Below are 14,909 nucleotides of genomic sequence, written 5' to 3'. Positions count from 1 at the left end.
AATAGTCCCCAGAGGATGAATCCTACTGACTTTGGTGATCTGCTCACGTTTCCTCTGGCGCAAACATGAGGTTGATTTTTGAGTTTTTTGCCTCCGACAGTTGAAAGTGCAGAGACAGGAAATAGAATCCATCTATGGATATTGTGCATCCCAACCAATAGGGGAAACCCATACATGTACTGTTTTGAGTGAAATATCTCAATAGTCAGGATGAACTGCAATTACTTGATTTGGTACAGACTTTTCATTTAGCACCACCAGTAGGTCAAAGTTTACATTTTTCCAGTATCTCACTTTATGACCAAATACCCGCTAAACCGATGACATTCACATCAGCTTCATTGTACATTATGTTAAACGCTAATGAGCAAATGTTCGAATATTAACACAATGTTTACAATACCCTCACGATGATCATGGTAAACCGTACCTGCTAAACATCAGCATGTTAGCATTTGGCTCGTAAAAACAGCCTCCCTAAGCCACATGCATTCCATTTAGGTGAACTACTAACTTCTTCTTTCCCTGTGGTCTGTGGAGGATTATCTGATGTTAGGTTTTAGACTCTTAAATAATTCAGGTTCAGCCTTGCTTTGCCAAAAACTGTTTGTGCCACCACCCACTTCGCTGTCAGGTTTCCATTATAACGTCACCTTCATCCATGGCGTCTAAAATAAACAAACAGATGCCTGGTTATTTTGTTTTGTTGATCTTTCGTGCAGGTGATTTATGTGTTGCTCCTGTCAGGAGTATTTCTAGTTAACAATGTGGCAGTTGTGATAAGAGTTTTTCAATCAGACCAAAAATATAAAGGTATGGCAGAGCCAGTAAACTTAAGTTAGAGACATTTTATTAAATTGGCATGTCCTAACCATGACAAGAGCATGATTTTACCTTCAACTATCCCTCAGTAAATTGGTCTGAAGTCATCCTTGTGTAATAGTGTGTAGTCAGTCGTCAGTAATGGAAGGAAAAGAACAAGAATATTGGGACAAGATGTGAAATTCATACAACTATTCTTAAAATGCAACCAGGAAATTCATCAGTAAAACACAAGCCTTTCTCCCATACTTAATGGACATAAATTCTTTCACATCATGACCATTGACTCAGCTCCCCCTCTGAGACCGGGGTTGGAGGGGGTCCGGAGGTCTGAGAAACTCAAGACCTCATGGCAGCATACCACTCAGCCATCATAAGCACTTAACGTCTTTTAAAAGCATTGCAGTGTTGTTTACAATTGGCTCTGTGTGAACAAAAGCTGGTGCCCTGGTGTCTCTGCAATAACAAGGCCCATCTGAAAGAAGAGGGGGGAATATAAGCCAGCCTGTGAATGCCACTTCATTTCCTGGCTGGTAAGAGCCTGTTTCCTGTACATCAGCTTAAACATGTGCATTTCACCGGAGGGACTTTGACACTTGTTCCCCCCTGAGTTTCCCCTCCTCCACTTTTGAATCTCAGCTGCAAGCAATTTATTTTCAAGACGCACAGAGTGAAATCTTGCAGTCCCACATGCATTGCTCTGCAGAACGGTAAGGACCTAAAGCACTGACCATGCAGTTCTCACAAGGTGTGGGGATATGTGCTAAATGCTCTAACCACTCTGCCGTTGAGAAGCACATCAAAGTTGAAATCAATCATTTAATTTAAAATATTATTAAGGTAATAAGCAGAAAGTGGAAATTTGGAAAGTGTTAAAACAATCTTCATAGTAATGAACAAATTAGAGACTGCTGCAGGTGTGATAAATCATCCAATCAAATTTAGATGAGGATTAAAATAAAGTTTTTTTTCCAGATGAGTTGGAATTTTAACCACCGGCCATGCAGTCATGTGCCATAAGCTGTAAGCACTAAATGGGCTGGTGAGAAATACAACCATTAACAGCTGAAAGGGAGAGAATCATTGTTGAGCACCAGCAGTGATAAAACACAAAAAGCCGTGCCCTGGTAGTGGATCAAGTCAGAAATGACCAAGAAATCACAGTTTCAAAAGCTTGTCTTGTGTAAGACTATGAGAGTTAAAATAAAACAGCACTCAGTGGGGTAAGACCTGATCAGAGTCTTTTAATATTGATTATCTGCTGATAATGAATAATCTGATCTGATTCTTCTATTCAATCAAATGCTGACAATACATCACTCACTTTATTTTTCACTGCTTTATCCAAATACTGGGGGACCGTCTGTCTGCACCTTTCTTTCTGTTTGTCTCACTCTCTCTCTCTTTCTCCTTGTGAGACACTCTCCAGAGAAAAATCACTGTTAGAAACTCGTATTTCCATGTGGGAGGCATGCAGGCTTGGAGATTCAACCAGGTCCATTGTGAATCTAGGACCTGGTTCCCTGCAGCAGATGATCGCAGGACTACTCTTAAATGGGATCTGCAGCTCTGTCACAGATCTTAGAGGCAGAGCTTTGTGTTTCTGAATGTGATCATCAGCTGCTGCTCCCACGAAACATTTAGTTCAAAAAGAGTCACGTCACTTAGAAAATGTTAAGATGTTAAACAGTCAGGTTTTGAAGAAAGACTGTTGGTATAGAAACCAGTTTTCCACCTCTGTGACCCTCATACAGTCTGGTGGATGGGGATGTTGTGTAGTTAAACTAGTGGGAGTTGTGTTATTCATTATGTCTGTGACCTCATTGATAGTCCAAAACCTTATCATAAAAATATCAAACTTGGTGAGAAGATTCTGATATGTTGATTTGATGAACAGAAATACAGAATAATTACATATAGATGCAAAGATGGGGGAAGAATAACACAATGAAGCCCAAAAGGTTTATTTCCATTCTGGTTCTAAACAACATAAAACATTGAACCAGTGGAGACGTCCAGCAGTCCAGAGCTCCATACCTCATGTCCCTGCTCTCTTCAACATATAGATGAGTGACTAAGAAGACCCACTCACTGATCACTGATCAGCTTTAATCCATTCAACAGCAACAGAATGAAGAAATGAGACTTCATGTCACAGAGACAAAACCAGCAGCAGTTCAGTATTTATCTGACCCTGAAATTCAGTTACTAAAAATATCAGATTCAATGATAAAAAGCCGAAGGCTTGAGAATCTTTTGGATGTAGAAACTTTGAAGTAGATGTCAAGTACAACTCCCAGGGTGCATTTCACTAACAAAGAGCCAGTGAGCATCACATTCTGTCTCATGCTCTGTTTACAGCAGGTGGAGGCTGAAAAGCTGTGGCTCATCGGTATCGTAGCGTTTATACAGAAACGTGAACACGTATGTCGGTTTCATCATGTCGGAGCATTGAAATCCATCAAAGAAACAGGTGAAAGAAGAATGAACACCTCTATCATCAGACTACATCCTTTGTTTCCATGGCAACGGTTGATAAGGACTTACTCCCACTGGCTCATGAAGGTGTAACCATGACGCTCTGTCTTCACTCTACTTGTATTGTTCAGTCTGAAGTTTAACTCCCCCTTATCACCTCTTATTGATGATTGATTGTGGTTGTATTTTGAATCCACAGAGTGCTGTGCACACACACACACACCATCATTTGGTGTTTGTCACTGGAAACAATGTTCCAGTCAGAGCGCCTTTATTCAGAGTCCACACTCCATATTTCTGAAGTCAAACGCTCATGACATCACATTTTTTTGTGTTAAAGTGAAGCTTTATTGTCGTGTGACAGACAGGACTTTTACATTTGTGGCTGTTGTGAACACTGCGGCTAACAGTGTCGTCAGTGCTAACAGCCATTCAGACTGATGAGGAATCTGTTTGTGTTTCAGGTACATGAAGCCCAGCATCTTGACGGGGTAAGTATTATTCACTGTTGTTCCTCATGTTGTTGTCATGTCGTTTGTTTGTTTGATAATGACATAGCTTGCCTTTAATCGTAGTCGTACAGACGTAGTGATGGTGAACCCCTGGTTGGCTCCTGTGGTCTGGGAGGGAACCTTTAACCCAGTTCTACTCGACAGCCTTTACAAAGCACAGAACATCAGCATCGCAGCCGCCGTGTTCGCTGTTGGAAAGTGAGTATGAAATCATAACGTTGTGATTTCCATTCTGCCCCAAATGCAGCGTTTCAGTTTTGACTTTTGTCCTGGAGATGACGCTGCTGACCTTCTGGACAGGTACATCATGTTCCTGAAAAACTTCCTTAAGACAGCAGAGCAGCACTTCTTTGTTGGTTTCAAGGTGCACATTTATGTATTCACTGACCAGTCGGAAAAGGTGCCCCAAATCAAAATGGCCGCCAGGAGACAGGTAATAAAAAGATGCTATTAACAAACAAAGCCAGAATAGACTCACCAGATTAATCATGAGTCAAACCAACAGATTTACTCTTGTCGACCTGCTTCCAGGGTTTCAGCTTGTTTTCAGAGATGAACTCTGTCAGTCATGTTTTGTAGTTACAAAACAAAACAGCAGTTTTTCCTGCAGGAGCAGCCGCAGCAGGTTCCCCTATGAGAGGAGGCCAGAGTCCACAGCCTACTTGGCTCTGGGGGACGGGGACTTCTACTACTTTGGGAGGGCATTTGGAGGCCTCCTGCAGGAAGTACACCTGCTTGTCAAAACCTGCCGCTCCAACTTTGAGGCTGATGCTAAGGAAGGCATTGAGGCTGCCTGCCAGGAGGAGAGTCACCTGAACAGGTAGGCAGATTCACCTTAACTCTTCAGAGTCTCGGACCGCCCGTCGGCTTCAAAGACACAAACACAAAGAAAGCAAGCTAAACAGTTTTAATGGGAAACACAAAGGTAAAATGAAAAGTAGTAAAAAACGGCCATTTTACCCCAAGACTCTGGAGGGTTAACAGGTGTTGACCCTTGTTGTGTTTTCTGATGGCTGTACCTCTTGTTCCTGTGTGTTCAGGTACATGTGGATCAACAAGCCCAGTAAGGTACTGTCCCCTGAGTACATGTGGCAGGACATACACATACGCCCTGAGATTCAAACCATCAGATTATTAGAAGTCGTCAAGAACTACACTGAGATTCGACTCAGTGTCTGAGAATCCAGACTGAACCCAAACTATCCTCCTTTAGCTGACATTGCATCATCTCTACTAAGCATGTGCAAACTTTGCTGAACTCACAGAAACTATCATGCTGCTGACACCAGATTAGTTAGTCTCTCAGATGTCTGTCCCACTTCAGTCTTAGCTGTCTCCAAGCCTGCATTGTGACCTGTGGTTGTGTAACCGCAAGCCACCTCTGTTGTCTCACGTCTATTTTATTACCACTTACGCAGTCAACTATGAATCTCAGGTGACCTACACTCAGCACTCAGCCTGAATGCATCCTGTGTTACACTGATACGAATACAAGACGTATCCAGGCACGGTCCTAGGTGCTATTAGTCTTCCTCGGGATGACTTAAACCGCAAATGCGACAACAAGGTCCGCATCAGGTGTTGGGAAACTGGGGCAACCTCATAAGAGATGGGCTACTGGAATGAATTATAGATGAGCCAGAACAGAGAATATGGACTTGTTGGAGTGCTACTATACAAGTAACCTCAGTAAGAGGGGCTACAAAACCCAACACCTGGGCCCAGCGTTGCGCAGACAGGAACTGCTAACACAACTAGAGATTTATGAGGTACAACCAACATGCAAGCAAGGAGGAGCCAGGACAACAGGTCAAAGGGCCCAAGATTGGGTGCCAAGCCTCATCAAGCCAGAGGAGGTGGTTAATGTCCAGAAATCCTACCAGTGGCTGGAAAAGCCTGTATTACAAGACAGCACAGAAGCACTACTCATGGCAGCACAAGAGCAGGCAGTTGGTACAAGATCAGGTGCAGGCTCTGCAAAGATGCTCCTGAAACAATCCAGCACATAATATCAGGGTGTAAGATGTACGCAGGAACAGAGTACATGGGCGGCATAACCAAGCGGCTGGCATAGAGTACAGGAACATTTGTGTTATGGGCTGGAAGTCACACGGTCAGAACGGGAAACAACTCCCAAAGTTGTTGAGAATGACAGAGCAAAGATCCTGTGTGACTTCCATAGCCACACTGACAAACTGGTGATGGCTAATCAACCTGACATCGTGTTGATCGACAAACAACAGAAGACGGCAATAGTGATCGATGTAGCAATCCTGAGTGACAGCAACATCAGGAAGAAGGAACACAAGAAGCTCGAAAAATACCAAGGGCTGAAAGAGGAGCTAGAAAACATGTGGGGTGTAAGGGAAACAGTGATCGGAGTGAAACTGGTGATCGGAGCACTGGATGCTCCAGCAGATCCCAGGTACAACATCTGAGGTTTCTGTCCAGAAGAGCGCAATCCTAAATTCTTTATATATGGTGGGTGTGAGAAGTTAATTTTTTAAAGAACTGTGTATATATTTCTCAAAATGTTGAAGTATTCTTTTAAATGATTAAGTATTAAAACTGTTTTTCTACAAGAGAATAACTCATCATGAACTGTTTCATTTGATGTTTTTGTTAAAGGTTCTCTATCCAGCATTCAGATGATTAATATAGCATTAGACAACTATTTGCAATGCAGAGTCATGGTGACCTGAGCAGAGACTGAAGTCAAACTCACTGTGTGTGTGCTGTAACCCGAGCCTCTCATGTCCTTTGTTTTGACTGTTGGAATGGCCACACATGCATGTTAATGTATGTCTGTGAGTCGTTCAGTGAGCAAACCCATCACATAGTGAAAGGCTACTTAAGTAATACAGTTGCACAAAAGCTCCGGCCATGTCGGTGAGGTGACTCTACTGTGTTACATTTCATTGACAGAGAGTGAAATGTAACACAGTAGAGTTAGTTAATTCATGTAGTTCAAGTATTTTGTTTTATTAGACTATTTGGAAGCATAATAACTAATTGAAGTATCTCATAATAGGTTTCAGTTAGTTTGCTTGAACACTCATAAATGCAGCATTCTTTGTGTTTTCTTGTATTTATTTTTTTACTTCATTGTGTCCTCTTAATAATCTAAATCATTAAATGACAAACATCAGTGTTTTCCTGTTCAGCCCATCTTTTATCCACAGAGGTGACTTCCCGTCTGACGGCTCAGTGCAGGACACACAAACATCTCTTACTGTGAGGGGACACTGCATTTACTTGCATTTATTCACTGGAGATTGACAATAACATTAAACCAGATCTCAAAACTCTACAAAAACAAAACAAAACAAAAACTCTAAAATGTGATGATTTACATTTTGGGGACTCGCCTTCTCTCTGGGGACAGAAGGTAGGCGAGTCCCCATTATGTTAGTAAGACATGCTGTCACACAAGCATATACACCACTGAAGCAGCATTCACATTAAATAGCATCTGATTGTAATTGAAAATGACATTTTGGAGGATGGACAACGTAAATCAGCTTCATGTTTTTCCAGGCCCAGGCAGTGCTTCAAACCAAGGGGGTGTTTGTGGTTTTTCAGTGCTCTGTACCAAAGTGTGGAAACCAAGCTATGGAAACACATTTCCACACCCAGCAACTATTTCATGACAAATATAAAGCTGTCTACTTAAGGAAAAGCTGTCTTGCCTACAAACAAAGGGGTCTTTGATCTAAATCAACTCAGAATTGTGTGCTGCATATGTAGGACAAATGTTATAAATCTTCCTTTTTCACCGTTATGTCAAAATACTTAAAGGAATAGTTAGACATTCTGGGAAACACACTCACTCAATTTGTCACTGAGAGTTAGACAAGAAGATAGATGTCACTCTTATGTCTGTATGCTTAATATGAAGCTATAGCATGAATAATAATGATTACTGAATCATTATTGCAAAAAGCTATCATATCTGTCTTCCATGTGTTTCTGAATGTGTTTGTCATACAAACCTGAAAACCACACATACTTTAATTCTTACTATTAATACATGTCATCAGAGGTGTAGGAGGTGTAGGTACAGCTATGTGGCGTTGCAAGCACACAACAGCAAACAAAGGCAGTTGGAGGTTTTCTATGGGCCCTCTTTAATTTTATTACTGTACCTTATCAAAACCAAATACTATGTCTCAAACCTGACTTCAGTGTTTTAACCCCAAACTAGACTGTTCACTCCTTCAAACAGACTATCAGTGGCTCTGGCCTGTCTCTACTAATTATCCAGATTTCACTTCAGTGTGTTCTGTGCTTTTGCTCAGGGTTTGCAGGGTAATTACTGGCAGGACCTACTTAAAGCTGTTATTTTCCAGATGGCAGACAGGCAAGACTCAAGAGCTGGTAAGTCCCACCATGTGCTCATGCTGGAGCCTAAACAGCAAGCACTTAGCCTTCAGATGGCATAGAGCGGCTATAGGCCTGGCTGAAATGAAATGGGTCATGGTCAAAGTACTTTTGGCTGAGGAAGAAAAGATTCCTGGGACCCAGAAAGCAAACGCTCCCATTTGAGGAAAAAAGCCTTGTATCCAGACCCATGCAGACCAGACACGGGGTTTGATTGCAGATGGGCCAGTTTCCTGCAGCCAGAGGGGGGAGATGCGGGGTTTAAGGGGTTGAATTCTGATTGGATGTGGAGCGGAGCTTAAGTTCAAAGCATACAGCTGTGAGACAGAGAAAGAGTGAAAGGTCAGCAGACTGGATTCGGTGGTTCGTGGAGCTGCACTCGGTGAGAGTAGACAATCGGCAGCTGCTCAGTGACAGGGAGATTTACCAAAGCAAAGGTCTTCTCGCCACTCAAGTATGAGATACTATACAGCTGTGTACTTACCGAAAAGTGCAGTAACAGTCTGGCCATTGTTTATAGCTTCATATGCATGTGATTAATACATGGAAGAGCAATATACATGTATACATTTTTGTTTTTGAAGGTTAGAAATACATTTCTGGAAGAAAAAAAAAGATCACAATCATGATAAATCTGTTTGTTGAATTATTTTTATTATTATTAATTGTTAATCATTTACATTTCTTACCAGGGTTAAATACGAACATTGATACCACTTTCACGTCTGTATGGTAAGAATGAAATGACCAAGAACAGCCGGTTAGCTCAGCATGAAAACATGGGAACAGGGAGAAATGGCTCGTCTGGGTTTGTCCAAGGTAACAAAAGCCACCTGAGCCATGAGAGTGGTATCAACCGTCACATCTAACTCTTTTCCCTAAAGTGGCTCCAGTGATGACTTTGTATGGAAACTATGAGGATTAAGGTTAAGATTTGACGTCACACCATGCCATCAAGTTGAGTCACTTCATTCCCTTTTCATCTTCATTCCCCTCAGTCTATTAGGAGAAAACCAAATCAAGGGAGCGTTCCTTGTTTAGGTTCACTGGATGGTGATGGGCAGCTGTGAAAGGGAACACTGAGATGGAAAAGGATGTGTGACAAAGGGAGGCCACGAGAAAGTAAACAATCTCCTTGTAGTCAGCAGCAGTCATTGCTTTGATAGTAATAAGTGAGGAGCAATCTGTCAAAGTCTGTGAGTATCTGTCTCACATTACATCACAAAAACCAAAAATCAGAAAATGGTACCTCTAAGTTAGTGAGAGATTAAAGTCTGCAAGTATTGTGAAAAGCAGCCTCATTAAAAAATATCTTTTCTGAATCAGAATCAGCTTTTAATGGCCAAGTAAGTGAAAACATACAATGAAATTTAAATTTGGTCCTTCCACTCTTGTGCACTTGCACGTAATCAAAGAAAAAGGGAGACAAGAGCAAGAAAGCTGAAAAAAGTAAACACACATTAACTTAAGCAAAAAGAAGAAAAAAAAAATTTAAGACAGATTTGACAGAAGAATTTTATGGTTTCTTATGTTCATAAGTTCAAGTTAAATTTAAACTTCACTATTTGAGTTAATGTTACGTTCAAAGGAGTATATATTTTCTCTCCAAAGTCCCCTGACAATACTGGGCCTGTGAGCAGACTGACACATTCCTCCATGTCCCTCTGAAAGGACTTAATTTTAACTTTCCTCACATTAATTCTGCCCCAAGTCAACTAGCTTCACCAGCCACTGAGCTGAGAAGAACAAAACACCCACACTGTGAAAAGAAAAGTAAGGAGAGTGGCACATAGACAGGCTGGGAGAAAAGGAGAAGTAGAGGAAGGGGGGAAATAGTCTTTTTAGGTTTAGTGATTTTTGTCCCCTCCACTCTTATCCATTCACTTTGTGCACATTGGCCCCCGCGGGGAATGGGAGTTGCTTGTCATTGGTGCCATTCACCTGTCAGTCAGAGTGTTACAGGATCCGATGGGCTCCATGTTGTGAAGCGGAAACCCCCGGCCAAGAGGCACATGGGATGAAGTCACCACCTGTTTACTCTAGCAACAAAACCACCTCTGCTGTCTCACTACTTCTGACCCTGATACTTCGCTTGCTGATACCAAGGGACCTGCACTTTACTTTCATGTGCCAAGAGTCCAATTCATTTACGTCTACAAGTTTGGTCATAATTTTTTATCTATGCATCTAATGTGGTCAGTATGAAGAGGATTTTTCTCCACAAAGATTTCACATAAAGACATTCTGATATGGATGGACAGAAATGACAGTTTCACATTTGTGAGGTGAAACAGTCATTAGGACATTACTGTATGTATCCTCCTTAAGCAATACATCCAGCTACTGCAAATGACAGATCTCTGACCTTTCCAAAATGGTACATACAGTATATGAAAAACAGAAAGTACTTCACTCTCACAGTGTTGATGTTGATGATTATTTCTATTTTATGCTTCTTAACAGTATTCTTACATCGTTGTGAAATCCTTCCACAACAGAAAATCCCAACTTAAAGTCCACTTTCTGGCTTTCTCCAGAGCTTTCAACTGTATTACAAGAAGGATTTCGTTCAATAGTGATGGAGATGGATCTGTTGACATGTGAGCTCAGTAGGTGTATTTTATAGTAGCTGTGTTTTTGATCTGTAGCACTTCATAGGACTTCATGTCAATGTTGGCTAACAAGCTAAGCATGAAAGTTCATTCTTGATCTTGGAAATAGTAGTTTGGCAAAGAAACTCAAGGTCCTAGAAAATATTTTACCTCAGTAATCTATACACAGACATTTATGGTTTGAAAACTGAACTGACGTTTTAATCAAAACCTTGTGAAATAAATACTCTGAGGATGCATTCCTACTGTATTCATTCCCAGTAACTCTATAGACACAAAGCACAGCAATAACTACCCCCCTCAAGCCCTCCATGCAAGTACAAGGTATAGAATAACACAGAGGAAAGTATCTGGGGGCACTTTAAGTGTTCTGAAACAGGAGACAGATTTCCACAAGCAAATCCAGGTGGTCTGCTGTCCTATGTCCTCCATGTTACTCATAGAAAGCTACTTTTCTCTCTGGACATAAAGTGCACTGAAGCCTGTCGCCCCAGTCCCAGATTGATTCAGTATGTGACTCTGAATGCGATCTGAAGACAGCGTGGGGAGCTGACGAAGGTGCTGAGGGCTCCTGCAGCGATGGCAGAGTTAGTGACAGCGAAGCATCTCAGCTCTCACATTGCTGCCCTTACTCCAAATGTGTGTTTCTGCATTACATGTGGGAATGATCTCCAAGAAAGCATTTTGTAAATATACAGTCAATCAATCAATCGGTCAGTAATGTGCTAATGTAAATCACTTTCACCCCAGACCAGCCATCAATATTACTGTTTCACTGAACACCACTCTTTGTACAACCAGATTAACGCTCGGTAAGAATAACAGGACCGACGTGAATGTCCTCACCCTGGCTGTAACCTGAGAGCCCCGAGGTGGAACTGAGGGAACACCGGGGGCCCCGTGTGTGAAAAGGGTCCAGTCAGGCTTGGCCTAAGCCATACAGACCACTACTCACTCCATCCACAGCCCCTCACAGCAGGATCCAGCCATCTGGACTCATTTCTGCTCTGACAGGGTGGCTCTCAAGGCCCATCTGTATGAGGACTACATTCACAGTGGGCCCCAGGAATGTGCTTGTCTGGGAGGGAACGGAACAGATTTAGGGGATGGTGGCAGAACGCGATATATCTTTTCACTCTGTACATTGGAGCATGTCATTTCATCAACATCTGTATTTCATTTTTAGTACTCTGGTCAATCGTGGGTTCAGTTTGGTTTTAGGCAAAAAACAGGCCTCAAATCACTTTATTATTGCCAGTTGTTGAGTCATTTAGGCTAAAAACACATGCAAGACAAGAAATATGTTTTATAAAACATCTCAAATATTTCTGTAATTCCCTTAAAGGCTAACTCCTATAATCCAGGTCGTCATTTACTTGTTTTCTTGGTTCTGCAATAGTTGAAAACAGATGATTATACAGATGTTTCTTGTTGAGTTATTTGTGAATGTAGAAATGTAATGTCTTGGTGGTCTAGTGGTTAAGAACCATAATGTACAACTATAATGTTACTGGTTCAATTCCAGCCAGTGACATTTGTTGCATCTGATGCCCTCTCTCCCCAAGTTGTGCTACCAAGCTGAAGTACCCTAATGACTTCCCAGGGATTGGTTAAGATAAACCCAAAATGATCCATACTGTAGGGGAGCAGTAAAATCAGGGCCTCATTGCATGCATTACTGCCATTCCTGCACCTGCAGCGACAGCTCAACCTTATTAGCCGTTCGGTTACTATGGCAACTAGTACTAAAACCCCAAAAGAGGTGACAGGAAGGGGTCAAAGGACAACAGCAGGTCATATGGCAGATACCGAACACATCTCGTCTTGGATTCTGGGTCCACTCATAGGGAAAGCTTATTGTGACTCATTTGAAATAAAGGTGTAATTTCTGGTTGACGTGGTTCTGGTTTTGCAGACTTGATACACTTTGATTAAAAAAAAACAGCTTATTAATGCCTCACTAACTGCAGATTTGATGGCTTATAAGAGATAAACGCCAGCCAAAGGGATTTTGGGAAGCTTAGCAACCCCCAAATTGCTCCTATCATTGAATTCTGATTTCTCTATAAAGCACAAGTTGATAATGTATTAACTTTGTAAAACCCTTTAAAAAGGGTGCCTTATTACCAACATTATAACTCTGACACCCACTGAAGATTTTCTGGAAATGTTAAATCTGTGATCCAACTGAAAAAAGATAAAGTTTTCTAGTTTACCAGATAAGTGTTGCTGCTCATCCCAGTTCAGAAGACAGGGAGAGATTTTTTATAATGACTTTGTGTGGAAAGAGGTGCCTATCTGAAGCCAGAGCTGCTGTGAGCAAAGAAAGTAATTGTGTTTAGCTGTTGAGAACATCACAATGTTAATTATTAATCACAGAAGAAAACGGCAGCCTATCACCGGGGCTATATCAATCGAAACTTGAAATTCCTGATGATCACACCAACCGTCTATCCCCTATGTTAAGTTTCCGCTGCATGGGGAGTTGTATGGGGCAAGTGTGGCAGGTCAAAATATCCAAACATTGATTTGCATCCTACACGAGACCTGTGTCCTGTCCCCTCAGAGACTGCGATCAATAAGCTCCTTTTCTGGAGACGATACACACCACATTCATCTTCCATGCAGGCGTCTGCCAGCCTTTTCAGTGATATCACTTTTAATAACGTCCCCAGAGTCTCCCCAGTGTTTCCTCATTGAAAATGAAACTGTAGTAATATTTCACAGGACTGTAACACATCACCATGTGCTACTTTCACTGTAGGCATCCCTGTCTCTGTGTTACATTCTTACAGTGCTGTAGCAGTGCATGTACAAGTAAATGTCTTGAACAAATACACCAAATGTTATGTAATACTGCCTTGAGGATGAAATGGTATCAGAAACAACAGTAGCCTACATCAGAGGCAGCTCCGATGTGAAACCACCTCCCAGTGAAACCTTTTGTTCTGCTGCCTTTTGCTATGAGCTTCCCAGCATAAATCCATTCTCATTAGTTAACTGGGGTGCAGAAGCAGTGAGCGTTTGGCCCACTGAACCTGGCAGTCCATTATAAGCAGACAGCGCCCCCCAGTGGTGTGTTACAAAACAGTGTGGAATAACTGCTGGAAAAAAGGTAAACTTGGTCAAGTAGGAAGGTCTGTTAGTGGTGCTTACTTGGCCAATCAGCAGCTGTGGGGTTTACCATTGGCTAAAACGGACCTGTCAATCAAATCCTCCAGAGGTTGTTTTCCTGTGATCTCCTCAGTGTGGTTTAGGAGGTCGAGGAGTACAGATCCCCTCCGTGCTTACAAGATCATCGAGCCCTTTAATTTAAATAAAAGTAGCAATACTACAATACAAAAATATTTCATTACAAGTACAGGCCCTGCATTCAGAATATTAGAAAAGGGTTAGCAACAAACAACATTAACCAATAGTACATTATTAAAAGCAATAAAAATAAAAGCTCTTGGTGATATTAAGCAGAATTATTATCCATATTATTTCCGTCATTTACGGATATTTTTTGAAATATTATCATTGTGCATTGAACTGCGTTTTAATTACATCATTACACTTTAACTATGTATGTACTATTGGATAATGAAATGTAATGTAATCCATGACCTATAGTGGTAAAACAATAAAATGATAAATGTTGTGGAGTAAACTGTAATAGAATTATAAAGTTTCCGAAACAAGTACTTCAAAATATAATATAATATAATGTAATGAAATGTAATGTAATATAATGTAATGTAATGTAATGTAATGTAATATAATATAATATAATATAATATAATATAATCAATGATATTTCAAAATTCAGAAACCTGATCAGGTTTAGCTTTTATTTCTATTTCCTTATATGATTCTGCTTACACTCTGAGGACATTTATTTTTTCTTTAATGTCGCTCCCAAATACCGACAATGATCCAAAAGATCAAAGAATCTATAACCTAGAGCCAATCTATAATCCCAGTGAGACGTGCCAAATGCACACAGTCCCTTGCTGTACCCAGTTGACGCCCATGGGTGGCAGGGCTGTTCCGGACCACTGGACTGGGGGGGGGGGGGACGGACGAGCGGACTGCTCTCTGATTGGTCGGCGGCGTGCGCGTC

The 14,909-nt window shown here is 41.4% G+C and overlaps 1 protein-coding gene across 1 annotated transcript; it reads left to right on the top strand.

Annotated features, from left to right (window-relative positions):
• Positions 1-1,097: 1,097 nt before the first annotated feature.
• On the top strand, positions 1,098-4,991 carry LOC139204833 (histo-blood group ABO system transferase 2-like). The gene is made up of 6 exons (XM_070834846.1): positions 1,098-1,150; positions 3,765-3,791; positions 3,876-4,010; positions 4,113-4,245; positions 4,352-4,632; positions 4,853-4,991. The coding sequence occupies exons 1-6, from the start codon at positions 1,098-1,100 to the stop codon at positions 4,989-4,991; spliced, it is 768 nt and encodes a 255-aa protein (XP_070690947.1).
• The last annotated feature ends 9,918 nt before the right edge of the window (positions 4,992-14,909 follow it).

The sequence above is a fragment of the Pempheris klunzingeri genome, chromosome 8, assembly GCF_042242105.1.
Source record: "Pempheris klunzingeri isolate RE-2024b chromosome 8, fPemKlu1.hap1, whole genome shotgun sequence".
NCBI lineage: Eukaryota > Metazoa > Chordata > Actinopteri > Acropomatiformes > Pempheridae > Pempheris > Pempheris klunzingeri.
The sequence above is the reverse complement of the archived record's forward strand: the minus strand, read 5'-3'. Positions and strand labels throughout refer to the sequence as shown.